Below are 19,352 nucleotides of genomic sequence, written 5' to 3'. Positions count from 1 at the left end.
AAATGACAGACGGCCAAGTTAAGGAAACCAAATGACAGACAGCCAAGTTAAGGAAACCAAATGACAGACGGCCAAGCCAAGGAAACCAAATGACAGACGGCCAAGCCAAGGAAACCAAATGACAGACGGTCAAGTCAAGGAAACCAAATGACAAACGGCCACGTTAAGGAAACCAAATGACAGACGGCCAAGCTAAAGAAACCAAATGAAGCAAAGAAAAACAACTTCTTACAAGACAAAAAACCCAAAAGTCCCAAGAGAAGAGAACTCCTAACCTTTTTATAAACTCCTAACTTGTAATCCGCGAAGAAGAAAAAACACACCGGAAGTGTGAAGTGACCCGAAGACATCCCCTCGGTGTCCGGGTATCATACATTTTGAATGCAGCGCCCCCATGGTACATTAAATAGCACGCCGTCCCTGATACTGAGGCTACTCAACATCAAACTCCGCGGGGAAATGTTCGCGTTCAGCTCTAGCGGTTCTTTAAAAACTTGGATTCTATTTCCAGACTTTGATGGTGCCGAGATGAGCGATTATCGTGGAAGTTTTTTAAACGCGTTTAGAGAAGGCTAGACGAAGACGTTTGCATAATTAAAACACTGGTGAGATAGAGAGTAAGTTTAAATTCAACTGACACAGTTGATGTTTTAAAACTTGAATTTCAAATTGTGTCGAAATGAAATATAGAGGTAATTAAAAAAGCATATATTTTATGTTTTAATGTAAGAAGATTTTTTTTCAATCCACAATATTAACGATTTAATTTTATGATTTAAAAATAGTAAAAACATTGAGAATATCGCAGGAAAAAGTTGGCGGCCCATACTCCAGCAGGACAGAGAACTCTGGAGAGCTGTAGTTGGTGGCCCATACTCCAGCAGGACAGAGAACTCTGGAGAGCTGTAGTTGGTGGCCCATACTCCAGCAGGACAGAGAACTCTGGAGAGCTGTAGTTGGTGGCCCATACTCCAGCAGGACAGAGAACTCTGGAGAGCTGTAGTTGGTGGCCCATACTCCAGCAGGACAGAGAACTCTGGAGATCTGTAGTTGGTGGCCCACACTCCAGCAGGACAGAGAACTCTGGAGAGCTGTAGTTGGTGGCCCATACTCCAGCAGGACAGAGAACTCTGGAGAGCTGTAGTAGGTGGCCCATACTCCAGTAGGACAGAGAACTCTGGAGAGCTGCAGTTGGCGGCCCATACTCCAGCAGGACAGAGAACTCTGGAGAGCTGTATTTGGTGGCCCATACTCTAGCAGGACAGAGAACTCTGGAGAGCTGTAGTTGGTGGCCCATACTCCAGCAGGACAGAGAACTCTGGAGAGCTGTAGTTGGTGGTCCATACTCAAGCAGGACAGAGAACTCTGGAGAGCTGTAGTAGGTGGCCCATACTCTAGCAGGACAGAGAACTCTGGAGAGCTGTAGTTGGTGGTCCATACTCAAGCAGGACAGAGAACTCTGGAGAGCTGTATTTGGTGGCCCATACCCCCAGCCGGACAGAGAACTCTGGAGTGCTGTATTTGGTGGCCCATACTCTAGCAGGACAGAGAACTCTGCTGTAGTTGGTGGCCCATACTCCAGCAGGACAGAGAACTCTGGAATACTGTAGTAGTTGGCCAAGACTCCAGCAGGACAGAGAACTCTGGAGAGCTGTAGTTGGTGGTCCATACTCAAGCAGGACAGAGAACTCTGGAGAGCTGTATTTGGTGGCCCATACCCCCAGCCGGACAGAGAACTCTGGAGTGCTGTATTTGGTGGCCCATACTCTAGCAGGACAGAGAACTCTGCTGTAGTTGGTGGCCCATACTCCAGCAGGACAGAGAACTCTGGAATACTGTAGTAGTTGGCCAAGACTCCAGCAGGACAGAGAACTGCAGAGAGCTGTAGTTGGCGGCCCATACTCCAGCAGGGCAGAGAACTCTGGAGAGCTGTAGTTGGTGGCCCATACTCCAGTAGGACAGAGAACTCTGGAGAGCTGTAGTTGGTGGCCCATACTCCAGCAGGACAGAGAACTCTGGAGAGCTGTAGTTGGTGGCCCATACTCCAGCAGGACAGAGAAGTCTGGAGAGCTGTAGTTAGTGGCCCATACTCCAGCAGGACAGAGAACTCTGGAGAGCTGTAGTTAGCGGCCAATATGAATGACAGGAAACGACAATAAAACGCCAACTCGGCATGTAGCTTACTAAAACTTTTATGCAAATATCAAGGCCCCAGCGCCATGTCAAGACAGCAGGAGGGTGACAGCTGACAGTCACATGACCTTAACCGCCAATCGTACGGAGCAGTAAAGAGGGGCTGAGCCGCCCAGCTCTATCACAAACATGCCGGTACCCACAAAAATCAACCGGCAGTAAATGACGCTTTATTTCTTTTCCGGCAAGTTTTTCCACAAGTGTCGCCGAAAGATTAACATGCAGGGGACCCGCCGTCTTTATAACCTGATTACTCATCACCGGCTGCCGGTTTAGACGTTAGTTCAGTGCCGGTTAATAGGCCGGTTGATGGGTCGGTCGGAGCAGGACTGTATAAGGATGAAACCCGGTTATGCGTTGTTATAGCCGGTTGATTTGCAGTGTAGGAGCCGGTGCACGTCCGATATGTTGGTTGTGGCTGGGCCGCCAGTGGACGCTCATAGAAAGAGATCTCAAAAAAGTATGAAGTTCACTGCTGGACTGGTAATTCAATGAAAATTATCATCACTTCACGTCGATTATAACCACTACATACAGGCTTTAACAACAGACAATAAACATTACACAGAAACACACAGACAATAACCAACACACACAGACTATAACCACTACACACCGACTATAACCCCCCCACACACACACACATAGACAATAACCACCTCACACAGACAATAACCACCTCACACATAGACAATAACCATCACACACACAGAGAATATAACCACTACATACAAACTTTAACAACTACACACAGAAAATAACCACCACCACACACACAGACTATAACCACCACACACAGACAACAACCACAACAGACACACATACAGAATATAACCACCACCCACTACACACACAGAGACAACACCCCCCCCCACACACACACCGACAACCACCACCACACACCGACAACAACCCCCAAAGAAAAGGTCCCCCTCCCGTGTGCGATGTGCCAGGTTGTCACGACACGCAGACGACTGGCAGACGACATTTGGCCAGATTTTTCTATCAGTCCCAGACGGCACGGAACCAATTAGGTGCCGGACTCTGTCAAAGTGACCGTCGTCTGCTGGTGGGGAGTACACACACTCGCAGCTAACCAGACACAGAAAACAGCATCATACAACCACAGCAGCCACAGACAGCAGCATCATATAACCAGATCAACCACACCAACCATAGACAGCAGCATCATACAACCACATCAACCACACCAACCACAGAAAACAGCATCATACAACCACAACAACCACACCAACCACAGAAAACAGCATCATACAACCACAACAACCACAGACAGCAGCATCATACAACCACGCCAACCACAGACAGCATCATACAACCACACCAGACACAGACAGCAGCATCATACAACCACACCAACCACAGACAGCATCATACAACCACACCAACTACAGACAGCATCATACAACCACACCAACCATAGACAGCATCATACAACGACACCAACCACAGGCAGCATCATACAACCACACCAACCACAGGCAGCATCATCATACACCACATCAACCACACCAACCATAGACAGCATCATACAACGACACCAACCACAGACAGCAGCATCATACAACCACACCAACCACAGACAGCATCATACAACCACACCAACCACAGACAGCATCATACAACCACACCAACTACAGACAGCATCATACAACCACACCAACCACAGACAGCATCATACAACCACACCAACCACAGACAGCATCATACAACCACTCCAACTACAGACAGCAGCATACAACCACACCAACTACAGACAGCATCATACAACCACACCAACCACAGACAGCAGCATCATACAACCACACCAACCACAGACAGCAACATACAACCACACCAACCACAGACAGCAACATACAACCATACCAACCACAGACAGCATCATACAACCACACCAACCACAGACAGCAGCACATACCACTGGACAACCACACCAACCACAGTGAGCAGCATCAGACAACCACACCAACCACAGACAGCAGCATTATACAACCACACCAACCACGGACAGCAGCATCATACAACCACACCAACCACAGACAGCATCATACAACCACACCAACCACAGACAGCAGCATCATACACCCACACCAGACACAGACAGCAGCATCATACAACCACACCAACTACAGACAGCATCATACAACCACACCAACTACAGACAGCATCATACAACCACACCAATCACAGACAGCAGCATCATACAACCACACCAGACACAGACAGCAGCATCATACAACCACACCAACCACAGACAGCAGCATCATACAACCACACCAGGCTCAGACAGCAGCATCATACAACCACACCAACCACAGACAGCATCATACAACCACACCAACCACAGACAGCATCATACAACCACACCAACCACAGACAGCATCATACAACCACACCAGACACAGACAGCAGCATCATACAACCACACCAACCACAGACAGCATCATACAACCACACCAACCACAGACAGCATCATACAACCACACCAACCACAGACAGCATCATACAACCACACCAACCACAGACAGCAGCATCATACAACCACACCAACTACAGACAGCATCATACAACCACACCAACTACAGACAGCAGCATACAACCACACCAACTACAGACAGCAGCATACAACCACACCAACCACAGACAGCAGCATCATACAACCACACCAACCACAGACAGCAGCATCATACAACCACACCAACTACAGACAGCATCATACAACCACACCAACTACAGACAGCATCATACAACCACACCAACTACAGACAGCAGCATCATACACCCACACCAGACACAGACAGCAGCATCATACAACCACACCAACTACAGACAGCATCATACAACCACACCAACCACAGACAGCATCATACAACCACACCAACCACAGACAGCAGCATCATACAACCACACCAACCACACCAACCTTAGACAGCAGCATCATACAACCACACCAACCATAGACAGCATCATACAACCACACCAACCACAGACAGCAGCATCATACAACCACACCAACCACAGACAGCATCATACAACCACACCAACCACAGACAGCAGCATCATACAACCAAACCAACCACAGACAGCATCATACAACCACACCAGCCACAGAGAGCAGCATCATACAACCACACCAACTACAGACAGCATCATACAACCACACCAACTACAGACAGCATCATACAACCACACCAACCATAGACAGCATCATACAACGACACCAACCACAGACAGCAGCATCATACAACCACACCAGACACAGACAGCAGCATCATACAACCACACCAACCACACCAACCTTAGACAGCAGCATCATACAACCACACCAGACACAGACAGCAGCATCATACAACCACACCAACCACAGACAGCATCATACAACCACACCAGCCACAGAGAGCAGCATCATACAACCACACCAACCACAGACAGCAGCATCATACAACGACACCAACCACAGACAGCAGCATCATACAACCACACCAACCACAGGCAACATCATCTTACTGTCGGACAACCACACCAACCATAGACAAAACCACACCAACCACAAGCAGCAGCATCACACAACCACCCCACCGTCAGACCACCCCACAAACCACCCCACAAACCACCCCACAAACCACCCCACATAAGCACGATCACTGCTATCACCTGTCCTAAGATCGAACACACACTAATATCGATCTCCTCTCTCGTCCTTTAAAATGACCAGACGAAAAAAAAATCATTTCTTCTTCATGGGTACACGAGTCGCTGTTTACACACAAATTCTGAGGTGAACATCGCCGCCATTGTACATTCTCTTCAGTCAGATTTAAAAATAGACATCACGTGATCTATGCGCTAAAACTCCGGTTATAAATTAGAACAACGAATTTTTTTTCCTAAATCATCTTTCAAATGAGATTTTGCTACACAAATCGTTTTTTACTTGCCAGTTTGGATTTTTGTTTTGTCAAACAAATTATTTTTGGTTTACAAATGTTAACGAGACAGGTCGCTGTCTAGCTGTGAGAAAATATTGCTTTACAAAAGTGCAGGTTTTTCGAGCTTCTAGTGAGAGCTAAGGTGCACAGGTAACGTGAGCTAAAAGCGTTCTGAAGGCTGAACTCCGTGTAAAGTACGACAGGTCAATAATCCAAATCAAAACTCATCCATCAAACACATCTCTGCACAGTGTTGTACCTATATTTCTGTTTCACTACTTTTTAAAATGATTATTCAAATAAATCTTTAACAAAATTTGAGGCTGCTATATTAATTATCTTTTAGTATTTTTACTTATTGATAAGATGAAAGTCAGATTATTGTAAACCATAAAGCCTTTAAAGTTTATAAATATCTTACTTGAAAAAACACAACCCATAGTTATAAAAGAGGAATCTATAATAATAGTTTCGCTGTCTGTCAAGAACGCTCTGTCTGACAAGAACGCTCTAGAGAAAACACAAGCAAAATAAAAACATGCACAGTAATTCGAAAAACGAAATATGACGTCGACACATTTAGCGTAGAGTAGAACATAATCTCAAACCAGAGAGTGCACACAGTAATATGACGTCATTGATTATCGCGTAAACATTGAAAAAAAGGAAATGTTGTCTAATCTAAATGGTTTGCGTGAAGAGTTTCTTGCATACAATTCTTCGGGTAGGGGCGAAGCCCCACCCCCCGCGTAAGAACGTCTGAGCCCCCCCCCCCCTCCCCAACTCAAAAGAAATTTCCTCATCGATACTCTATAATAAAATTATAATTAATGTGTCTAATCTAAAAAGTGGTTTTCTTGCAATGGGAAGGTAGACATGTTTTTTTTTTTGGGAGGGTTGGGGGGGGAGGGGTAGAGGGGTGGGGGGGGGGGGTGGTGTGTAGGGGTGGGGGGTGGTGTGTGGGGGGGGGTGGGTTGGTTTCAGTGTTTCTTTCAGACTTTTTCCTCCCCGGAGAGGGGTGGGGGTACTTGAAATTTTCGGGGGCGGGGGTAGAATATTCTGGGAGGGGGCGGACACTGGGAAAAGTATATAATTATATTTCGTTGAATGGGACAGTAGACATGTTTTTTTTTGGGGGGGGGGGGGTGGGGGGTGGGGGGGCGGTGTGTGGAGGGGGTGGTGTGTGGGGGTGAGGGGTTGGGGTGGGGGTGGTGTGTGGTTGGGGGGTGGGGGTGGTGTGTGGGGGTGGGGGGTGGGGTGGGGGTGGTGTATGGGGGGTGGGTTGGTTTTAGTTTAGAGAAAAGAGACAGCACTATCAGCCTAGCGCCCGTTGTACCCTTCCTCAACGGGCCATTTATCTAGTATGCAATATTTTACAATTCTCAACAAGTAAATTGCACTATTTCTTCAAGAATACCTGTGACTTTATTTCTGTGATTTTTTCCCTAGTAAAAACTGTCTTCATTTCTATGACTTTATTTCTGTGACTTTTTTTCCCTAGCAAAAACTGACTTCCTTTCTATGACTTTATTTCTGTGAATTTTTTCCCTAGCAAAAACTGACTTCATTTCTATGACTCTATTTCTGTGACTTTTTTCCCTAGCAAAAACTGACTTCATTTCTATGACTATTTCTGTGACTTTTTTCCCTAGCAAAAACTGACTTCATTTCTATGACTCTATTTCTGTGACTTTTTTCCCTAGCAAAAACTGACTTCATTTCTATGACTCTATTTCTGTGACTTTTTTCCCTAGCAAAAACTGACTTCATTTCTATGACTCTATTTCTGTGACTTTTTTCCCTAGCAAAAACTGACTTCATTTCTATGACTCTATTTCTGTGACTTTTTTCCCTAGCAAAAACTGACTTCATTTCTATGACTCTATTTCTGTGACATTTTTCCCTAGCAAAAACTGACTTCATTTCTATGACTCTATTTCTGTGACTTTTTTCCCTAGCAAAAACTGACTTCATTTCTATGACTTTATTTCTGTGACTTTTTTCCGCTCTCCATCTGCAACATGGCCCCTACGTGTGAGCGTGGCTATGAACTTCATGTCCGAGTGCATATTCAATCAAACATCAATATCTGACCCCAACAAAGCCGACAATAGCTTTGTGATCACCGCACCCGATTCTGGCTATAAATTATTAACTTTTTTTTTCGCTTTGAACAATCCCTGTGAAAAATGAGTGGGGGGCACATCGATGCAGTCCCCTCGCCGTTTGAATCTATATCTGCGATCCCCATATGAGCCTGATAAGCTGCAACCCTCATTTTAGCCTGATTAGTTGCAACCCCCATATTTGGCTGATTAGCTGCAACCCCTATTTTAGCCTTATAAGATGCAACCCCCATATTTGCCTGATTAGTTAGAACCCCAATTTTGACTACACAAAATCGTCCTGAGACTTCAGACACATTCTTATACTTGTGACTCAAAATAAGCCCAATTTTAAATGGTTTGTGTGTGGGCTTTACGTCCTCCCCCGCTAAACCTAACATAACCATTACACATACCCGACACCAACCCATCAAATTTCCCATAGTTATCATCTATTCCCATTACGCCGTGTTTTCTCTATCATTATGTTTACAACCTACCCACAGCTATGATACCTGACGTTGGGATTCTGAAGGCACAATCTGTCCTTACCATCACCTCCCTAACACCAACATAACCCCGACTATTTCAGTGGTCCACAAGGCTATACAAACACCCATGGCTCTAGCACTGATAAAAATATAACGATAATTTTTTTTTTTAAATGTCGACGGCTGCTATTTTTGATGTTGCTGCTTTTGTTGATAATATTCGTGTTGTTGTTGCTGTTTTTGTTTTGTTGTTGGTGATGTTGTTGTTGCCGTTTTTGTTGTTGCTGTTACTGTTTTTATTGCTGCTGGTGTTGATGCTGTTTTTGTTGTTGCTGATGTTGTTGCTGATGTTGAACCAGAAAAAAAGAAAAAACTAAGGTGAAGTGAACAAAGGAGAGGGCTACTTGACACTATCTGACCACACGTGTCTGTCTGCTGACCAGCCGGTGTCAGGGGGGAGAGGCTTGTTCTTATCACGTCTAGACCATACGCACGTTCAGCAGAGTACTTACCTCATCTACTGGCCAGTGGTCATCTCATCTAGCTACTTGCCAGTGGTCATCTCATCTAGATACTTGCCAGTGGTCATCTCACCTAGCTACTGGCCAGTGGTCATCTCATCTAGCTACTGGCCAGTGGTCATCTCACCTAGCTACTGGCCAGTGGTCATCTCATCTAGATACTTGCCAGTGGTCATCTCACCTAGCTACTGGCCAGTGGTCATCTCACCTAGCTACTGGCCAGTGGTCATCTCATCTAGATACTGGCCAGTGGTCATCTCACCTAGCTACTTGCCAGTGGTCATCTCACCTAGCTACTGGCCAGCAATGTTCCCTCTAAGCTGCGCGGTTGCGCGGCCGCGCAGTAGTTTTGAGCTGCCGCGCAGTGGTTTTGTAAAATACATATATCCTTGTATAAGACTTTTAGGACAGTGCGCACACAAAATACATTTTGCACACTAGCTTTTCTCCCTTAGAGGGAATATTGCTGGCCAGTGGTCATCTCATCTAGCTACTGGCCAGTGGTCATCTCATCTAGCTACTGACCAGTGGTCATCTCATCTAGCTACTTGCCGAATGCTAACTCCGCTTAACTTTTACCTCCCTAATGTTTACCCCATTCACACCACCCACCACCAAACCTTCACACCACCCACCATAAAACCTTCACACCACCCACCACCAAACCTTCACACCACCCACCACCAAACCTTCACACCACCCACCATAAAACCTTCACACCACCCACCACCAAACCTTCACACCACCCACCATAAAACCTTCACACCACCCACCACCAAACCTTCACACCACCCACCACCAAACCTTCACACCACCCACCATAAAACCTTCACACCACCCACCACCAAACCTTCACACCACCCACCATAAAACCTTCACACCACCAAACCTTCACACCACCCACCACCAAACCTTCACACCACCCACCATAAAACCTTCACACCACCAAGCCTTTAGTTACTCTAGTTTCTGCTATAGAACCCAACTGTTGAATTATGAACCACGCTCGCCCGAATAAAGCAATAAAGTTTGCATTAAAGTAATTAAATTAACAGCATAATACCGCTTCTCGTGCATAATTCCTGACTTGGACGGGATTGAATACCACATTTCATCGACCACAATATGACATAATTTCTAAAGTTGGGCGGCAATGAATCCTACATTTCTCCAACCAGAATATGAGATTATTTACAGAGTTGGGAGGCAATGAATACCACATTTCTTCAACCAAAATAAGACATAATTTCTCAAGTTTTGCGGCAATGAATACCACATTTCACCAAACAGTTTCTAGAGTTGGACGGCAATGAATTCCAAATTTCACCAACCAAAATAAGACATAATTTCTAGTGTTTGGAGGCAATGAATACCACATTTCACCCAACAGAATATGACACAATTCCTAAAGTTGTGCAGCAATGAATCCCACATTTCATCCACCCCGATATTACAGTACGCTCCCCAAATCTTCAGGGACCCTGTGAAATTAACGCCTGAAAGTGTAGCCCCCTTTCCTGTGCATGAACGTGGCTAACTTAACGCAGCCTATGCAAATGTACAACTCCCTTGGGTCGTAGGTTCCCACGTATGATAATCTTAAGCATGGAGTTGAAAACGCAACGGCTTGCGGAGACTGAAACTAGGGGAAATTGGTTTTCAAGAGTTCCGCAGCGCTGTGCTAGGCCAAGAAGGAACACTCCTCGACTTCCATACATATTATGTAATATATACATATATATGTAAATGTAGGCTACAAGGCCGTACATACGTGAATAAGGATATGGACAATGAATAGAATTTGAATCCTGAATTTGATATTTTAATCGTGAATTTGATATATTTCATTAGCAAAAATAGTGAATTAGATGTAAATCATTTGCAATTATAGTGAATTTGGTGTAAATAATTAGTAAAAATAGTGAATTAGATATAAATCATTTGTAATTATACCGAATTTGGTGTAAATCGTTTGTAATAATAGTGAATTTGATGTAAATATTTTGTAATATCTCCAAAACTCCAGAGTGCAGCTTATATAACATAAAATCTACATGTAACGATGTCCGTATTCTGATACAATTAGACATTGTAAGATGTATTAGCAAGAAAGTGGATAGATAGAAATCTCAAAGCACGTGAATCGCTCTAAATCAATTGTATTTTTTTGGTGGGTTTTTTTTTTGACGTTTTTCTTTAAACAAAATTATAATAGTTTGCTCTATTGTAGGTACAAACTTTCTATAATAAAATCGAAACTAATCTAAAAAAATCTACCGACAGCAGAAGTACAAAAGATGGATGTTGTTAAAACTAGCGGCGCCTTCAAGCCAAAAAATCATCATCCGCCCTTTCAACATATCCACCTAGAAATTATCCACTTAGTGACGCGTCACCCAAGATATTCACAAAAAAAACAGGGAAGCGACTCTGAGGTTAAAACCAAGCCCCGCACATAGATGTCCACAAATACCGGATTAAGCGACACCGTTACCATGGTAACGATGACAACAAGCAGCGCTTCCCAGCCTCAAGAGCCCCAGGGTGACTCACTAACTACTGCCCGTCCCCCTTACTGTCCATCACCCCCCCCCCCCCCCCGGGTAATTCATAACAACTGCCGCCCTAACTGTATATCATTCCCCGGTTAACACATAACTACTGCCCATCTCCCCCGCCCATGGGTGTCACTACCACCCCCACCCCCTTTCTGTCGGGACACTCACAAACTACCGCCCGTCTCTACGCCTCCCCACCGCTGGGTATTACAACTACACGTTATCCCATCCCACGGGTAACAAACCCCTGCCCCACCCTTTTCTCAACTCTACTCCCACAACGGATAGCTTATTATAGCCCCTCTACCCTTCCTCACCACCGGGTAACTTACTATTATCCCTCAAATCCCCCCCCCCCCCCGTGTAACTCACCAACTACTGCTCTTCTCACATCTCACCCTCCCCTACCCCACCCATCTCCTCACCCCCGGGTTACTCACTATTATCCCTCTCACATCTCCCCTCCCCCCCCCCGGGTAACTCACCAGCTACTGCCCTTCCACCCCTTCCCTCCCCACACGCGACATATTTAGCTTATTAACGCCGCGAAAGACTAATTAACCACACTCTAGCCAGTGGCTATCTCCACGACACAGCGGTCTGATGGTGAGCACACATCTCCTAGCCAGTCACGTGAGGGTGGGGGTGGGGGAAGGTGGGACTCCCGCCCCCCCCCTCCCCCCCCCCCAAAAAAAATAATTTACTCTCTAGAATATTCGTGTGTGTGTGTAAAACTGTAGTGTTATGTAAACCTATGTGTCTGACAACGTGATAGTTGTGCTAAGAAATTGATTGATTACAGAACTAAAGGTGATGTTAGGCAAATGTTAGCACAACTTTCAGGTACAACTAAACAAATGTTTACAGTAGCTTTTAAGTCATGGGAAATGGTCATGTCTTTAAGTCTATGCAAGTGTTTACAGTAATTTGTAAGTCTTAAAGAAATATAACTGATATATGGGGACAGGATGTCACTGATATATGGGTAGATAATGTCACTGATATATGGATAGATAATGTCACTAATATATGGGTAGATAATGTCACTGATATATGGATAGATAATGTCACTGATATATGGGGACAGGATGTCACTGATTTATGGGTAGATAATGTCACTGATATATGGATAGATAATGTCACTAATATATGGGTAGATAATGTCACTGATATATGGGGACAGGATGTCACTGATATATGGGGACAGAATGTCACTGATATATGTGGACAGGATGTCACTGATATATGGGTAGAGAATGTCACTGATATATGGGGAGATAATGTCACTGATATATGGGTAGATAATGTCACTGATATATGGGGAGATAATGTCACTGATATATGGGTAGATAATGTCACTGATATATGGGTAGATAATGTCACTGATATATGGGTAGAGAATGTCACTGATATATGGGTAGATGATGTCACTGATATATGTGGACAGGATGTCACTGATATATGGGGACAGAATGTCACTGATATATGGGGACAGAATGTCACTGATATATGGGTAGATGATGTCACTGATATATGTGGACAGGATGTCACTGATATATGGGTAGAGAATGTCACTGATATATGGGGACAGGATGTCACTGATATATGGGTACAGAATGTCACTGATATATGGGGACAGAATGTCACTGATATATGTGGACAGGATGTCACTGATTTATGGGTAGAGAATGTCACTGATATATGGGGACAGAATGTCACTGATATATGGGTACAGAATGCCACTAATATATAGAATCAGAATGCTTGATATATGGGGACAGCTAGACAAAGTGTATGGGTAGTTATGGTAAATCTAGACAAAATTAATGTTATACGTTCTGTGACATATTGATACAGACAAATTGCTTTGTTGAATGAAGGTGGTAAATCTAGACATTTTCTAATACACTGGTGGTAAATCTTGACTAAGATTTCTAGCAGACTAGTGGTATTTTTTTTACAATACCCTGGTGGTAACCATTGACATTTTCTAAAACGCCGTTGGTAAATCTTTAATAAACTGAGTGTTGAGCTGTTGATCACATTTAAACAATGCCAATCTTCACATCAGACTTGAACTCTGATGCCGGCGACCTGCTGTTATTGCACAGGAGCAGACGACTCCCCCAAACAGACAACTCTCCCAAGCAGACGACTCTCCCAAGCAGACGACTCTCCCAAGCAGACGACTCCCCCAAACAGACGACTCCCCATAACAGACGACTCACTCAAGCAGACGACTCCCCCAAACAGACGACTCCCCCAAGCAGACGACTCCCCATAACAGACGACTCACTCAAGCAGACGACTCCCCCAAACAGACGACTCCCCATAACAGACGACTCTCCCAAACAGACGACTCTCCCAAACAGACGACTCTCCCAAACAGACGACTCTCCCAAACAGACGACTCCCCCAAACAGACGACTCCCCCAAACAGACGACTCTCCCAAACAGACGACTCTCCCAAACAGACGACTCTCCCAAACAGACGACTCCCCATAACAGACGACTCTCCCAAACAGACGACTCTCCCAAACAGACGACTCTCCCAAACAGACGACTCCCCCAAACAGACGACTCCCCCAAACAGACGACTCCCCATAGCAGACGACTCTCCCAAACAGACGACTCTCCCAAACAGACGACTCTCCCAAACAGACGACTCTCCCAAACAGACGACTCTCCCAAAAAGACGACTCTCCCAAACAGACGACTCCCCATAACAGACGACTCTCCCAAACAGACGACTCTCCCAAACAGACGACTCTCCCAAACAGACGACTCTCCCAAACAGACGACTCCCCATAACAGACGACTCTCCCAAACAGACGACTCTCCCAAACAGACGACTCTCCTAAACAGACGACTCTCCCAAACAGACGACTCTCCCAAACAGACGACTCCCCATAACAGACGACTCTCCCAAACAGACGACTCCCCATAACAGACGACTCTCCCAAACAGACGACTCCCCATAACAGACGACTCTCCCAAACAGACGACTCCCCATAACAGACGACTCTCCCAAACAGACGACTCTCCCAAACAGACGACTCCCCATAACAGACGACTCTCCCAAACAGACGACTCCCCCAAACAGACGACTCTCCCAAACAGACGACTCCCCATAACAGACGACTCCCCCAAACAGACGACTCCCCATAACAGACGACTCTCCCAAACAGACGACTCCCCCAAACAGACGACTCTCCCAAACAGACGACTCCCCATAACAGACGACTCTCCCAAACAGACGACTCCCCATAACAGACGACTCTCCCAAACAGACGACTCTCCCAAACAGACGACTCCCCATAACAGACGACTCTCCCAAACAGACGACTCCCCATAACAGACGACTCTCCCAAACAGACGACTCCCCATAACAGACGACTCTCCCAAACAGACGACTCTCCCAAACAGACGACTCTCCCAAACAGACGACTCTCCCAAACAGACGACTCCCCATAACAGACGACTCTCCCAAACAGACGACTCCCCATAACAGACGACTCTCCCAAACAGACGACTCTCCCAAACAGACGACTCTCCCAAACAGACGACTCTCCCAAACAGACGACTCTCCCAAACAGACGACTCCCCCAAACAGACAACTCTCCCAAACAGACGACTCTCCCAAACAGACGACTCTCCCAAACAGACGACTCTCCCAAACAGATGACTCGCTCTCAAGCAGACGACTGCTAGTGAGATAACAACGGCTACGGAAATCATGTTTTGGGGCGATGTTTATACCCTCATTGGGTTATAAATGATTGATGCAATCCTCAATATTTTGATGAGCAATCATCAATATTTTGCCGAGCAATCATCAATTTTTTGATGATTTTTTCAGAAAACTGTAGACGTCTGCGCGTTGAGAGATACGAAACAAAAATATCTCGAAATGTCATGTTGGGTAAATCACCCCAGGCGAAAAAAAAAAACTTTTTTTGTGATTGTGTAACGTTAGCCATTTTAACAAGAATTTTGTCCGTCTGAGGAGTGGCTATACTAGTAATTTAGCCGTTTGTAAGTCTGTTTTTTCGGTTATGTTTGTAGTGGTTTGTCGATGTCTTTTTGGTGGTGGGTTTGTGTATTTGCCAAAGAAGTCTGTATATGTCTGTATATCTAATGACGCGTGTATCTATGATTCTTTCAAATCACGAGAGTATCAGTGTATCTGTCAGATGTGTGTATCTGTGTGTCTGTCTAGTGACGTGTGTATCTGTCTGATGTGTTTGTGTGTATTTCTGCGTGTGTCTGTGGATGGTGCTCCGACCCGCCAGTCAGTATTTTTTTGTATTTACGTCTATGAGTATGTATGTGCGTATCTGTGTATATATATGGATTTATGTCAGCATTTTTGTCTTCTTATCTGTCCACACTCTAGTCTGACTCATCTATCTATCGACCCCCCCCCCCCTCTCCCACACACACACACACACACCTCTGCATTGACAGACCTCCCCGAACAGATTCTCCACAACTAAACGCTGCAGCTCCCAACAAACAAGGCACGGAGGCGGACGCCCACTTTTGTCTTGTGTTAATTACTGATTAAAGAAAAATCTATACTTCAATCAAAAGTAAAAAAATTAAATATTAGGATGGTGAAAAATGAAGGCGGAGATGAAAAAATGCGAGAAAAATATGATTGAAACAAAGATGGCCGCGGTTGGGTGAAAGGATTTTTTTTTACTTGCGGTTTAAGTGATGGATGATCGATTAGAGATTTTTTTTTTTGGTTAGGAGGACGTTAAACCTGCTGGTGATGGGGTGGCTACTTCAATGTCTGTTTTCAACATGTGTGTCGCTAATTCAAGGTTTGTTTTCAACATGTGTGTCTACTTCAAGGTCTGTTTTCAACATGTGTGTCGCTAATTCAAGGTTTGTTTTCAACATGTGTGTCTACTTCAAGGTCTGTTTTCAACATGTGTGTCTACTTCAAGGTCTGTTTTCAACATGGGTGTGGCTACTTCAAGGTCTGTTTTCAACATGGGTGTGGCTACTTCAAGGTCTGTTTTCAACATATTTGGCTAATTCAAGGTTTGTTTTCAACTTGTGTGGCTACATCAATGTTTGTTTTCAATATGTCTGTGTCTACTTCAAGGTCAGTTTTCAACAGTTTGATAGTGTAACGTCCTAAAGATTTGTTTTTTTTAAAGTATGACTGATTATTCCAACCGAAGAATTCTGTTTTCAGCCTGTTGAAAAACTGAGCTCCCACACATCTAAGCTCAATAGACAACTTCCAACACAAGCTCCTAAAACAGAGCTTGCATATCTCCGCGCCCAGAAGAGCTCCCAGGAGTCGGCCATGTTAGTTGTAATCTTCACAACCAAACAAATATTTGGGCACTCAGTGTCAATTTGTGGGGCTCGCTGCAGTCTAATGGATTGATGGGGTGGTTGTTTTGGTGGAGGCACGGTGGATACTTGTATCCATTGGGTTGATGAGGTGATTGTTTTGTTGGAGGCACGGTGGATAGTGGTATCCAATGGATTGATAATTGAATGCTTGGTGGATACTTGCATCCAATGGATTAATGAGGTGATAGGTTTTAAAGTTTACAAAGGAACAAATCCTTAAAGCACCATTGTTTCCTGTGTCACGCTTTAACTACATGCTGTAGTAAGGCTACTCCCGCATAGAGGATTATCTCACCGCTAATCCGATTTAGTGACACTAATCTCGTAAAAGAGCAGAAGAGATGATCCATCAATCACAGCATGTGAATAATCAAACGCCTCAACATTTGACTAATTATGTAGTTAATAACATTAAGAATGTACAGATTTTTAAAAAAAAGTAAAAAAAAAAACCAACAAAAATCAACGAATCGATGGGGCAGTAGAGTCAACGTGTATAGGCCGCCAGGGTTAGTCGTGTTAGTGTGTTCAAACACCAGCGATTGCATCCTAGTACAAACACCGGCTGTGAAAGGAAATCAATCGGTAAATATTGTCCTAATCAGGCGAAAGACAGCCAAAGGAAGTTTTCACGAGCGGGAGTTTAAAAAAAAATTGGGAAGCAAAAGTTAGATTCCGCTCTGGGAGATGGCATTGTGAGGTATGCAGGTCAATATTTGTGTGTGTGGGGGTAGGGTGGGGGTGGGGGTGGGAGTGAGGGGGTAGGGGTGTTAGATAATTCATAGCCAACCCTTTATGATTAGGGGGGGGGGTAAAATTTCTATGTCAACCTTGTGTTCGTTATGGGAGGTGGTTGTGATTTCTATGCCAACATTTTGTGGGGTGTGAGTTTGATATTTCTATGCCAACCCTGTACTAAGGATCTGAGAGGGGGTTGGAGATTTTAGGCCAACCTTTTGCTCATGTGAGGGGGTTGGAGATTTTAGGCCAACATTTTGTTCATGCGAGGGGGTTGGAGATTTTAGGTTAACATTTTGTTCATGTGAGGGGGTTGGAAATTTTGTTTTTAAAAACAAAAAACGAGACACACCGAGGGGCCCAGAGTCAGCTAAACTTAGAGCCACGCTGATGAGAAGATAAAAATAAATCATCTGATTACGACGTCAGGGAGGGTATAGAGCTATACAGGACGCTGTTTAGCCTAGGGGGCTGTGTGTCTTAGGGTAGGGTGGGGGGGGGGGGGGGTATTGAGGTGGTATTGTTTATACCATGTGGTCAAACACAGCGCACAGATCCTCATAAGTAATAAGGATTTATGTGGATATCGACGTAATGGCGCAGACAATTAGGTTATCCGGGGGGGGGGGGGGGATGTCGACATGAAGGTTATGTGGTTTGTCTCACTCCAGGCAGGGGGGGGGGGGGGGGTAAGCGCTGCTGAGTGTGGTGACTGCAGTAGTCGTTCCTGATGTCATATCGAATGCCACATTTCTGAATGTCATATTTAATGTCACATCCGATGCAGCTTGTATTGTCAATACTACTACGCGGCATGTCACATACTTAGCTAATGCACGTTCCAGATTTTACTCACTGCCATGCACTAATTCACTGCATGCCAAAGACATAACAAGGGACAGATTGTACACGCTCCCATGCACGTATCCGCACCATGCAACAACGTTACAACATTATACCAAACAAAGTTACAACATTAGGCCCAACAACAATACAACATTAGACCCAACATATAGTCCAACATTAGAGCAAGCATATAGTCCAACATTAGAGCAACAAAAGCAATGATGTACTCACATCTGAGTCCGGGCCGTTGTCAGCCCCTGGACAAATGAAGGAGACGAACTCATGGCATCGTTTGTGGACAACCAGGCTGCAGACTGTGGAATAGACAAGAGGACATCAGGACATGGGCATCAGGACATGGGCATCAGGACATGGGCATCAGGACATGGGCATAAGGACATGGGCATCAGGACATGGGCATCAGGACATGGGCATAAGGACATGGGCATCAGGACAGGGGCATCAGGACAATGACATCAGGACATGGGCATCAGGACATTGACATAAGGATATTTGCATCATTGACATCAGGACATTGACATTACGACATCAACATCAGAATAAAAAATCAATA

At 44.9% G+C, this 19,352-nt stretch overlaps 1 protein-coding gene across 1 annotated transcript in view; it reads right to left on the bottom strand.

The window, feature by feature from the left end:
* The window catches only part of LOC131950448 (calcium-dependent protein kinase C), a gene marked incomplete at its 5' end in the record, with an annotated part of 99,928 nt that extends 80,836 nt beyond the window's left edge, over nucleotides 1-19,092 (bottom strand). Inside the window, one exon of the mRNA XM_059312602.1 lies at nucleotides 19,010-19,092. Within this exon, the coding sequence (XP_059168585.1) occupies nucleotides 19,010-19,092 (83 nt within the window). The remainder of the gene's footprint in view (nucleotides 1-19,009) is intronic.
* Nucleotides 19,093-19,352: the final 260 nt, after the last annotated feature.

The sequence above is a fragment of the Physella acuta genome, unplaced genomic scaffold (assembly GCF_028476545.2).
Source record: "Physella acuta isolate Inbredline_101_S28 unplaced genomic scaffold, ASM2847654v3 ptg000764l, whole genome shotgun sequence".
Taxonomy (NCBI): Eukaryota; Metazoa; Mollusca; class Gastropoda; family Physidae; genus Physella; species Physella acuta.
The sequence above is the reverse complement of the archived record's forward strand: the minus strand, read 5'-3'. Positions and strand labels throughout refer to the sequence as shown.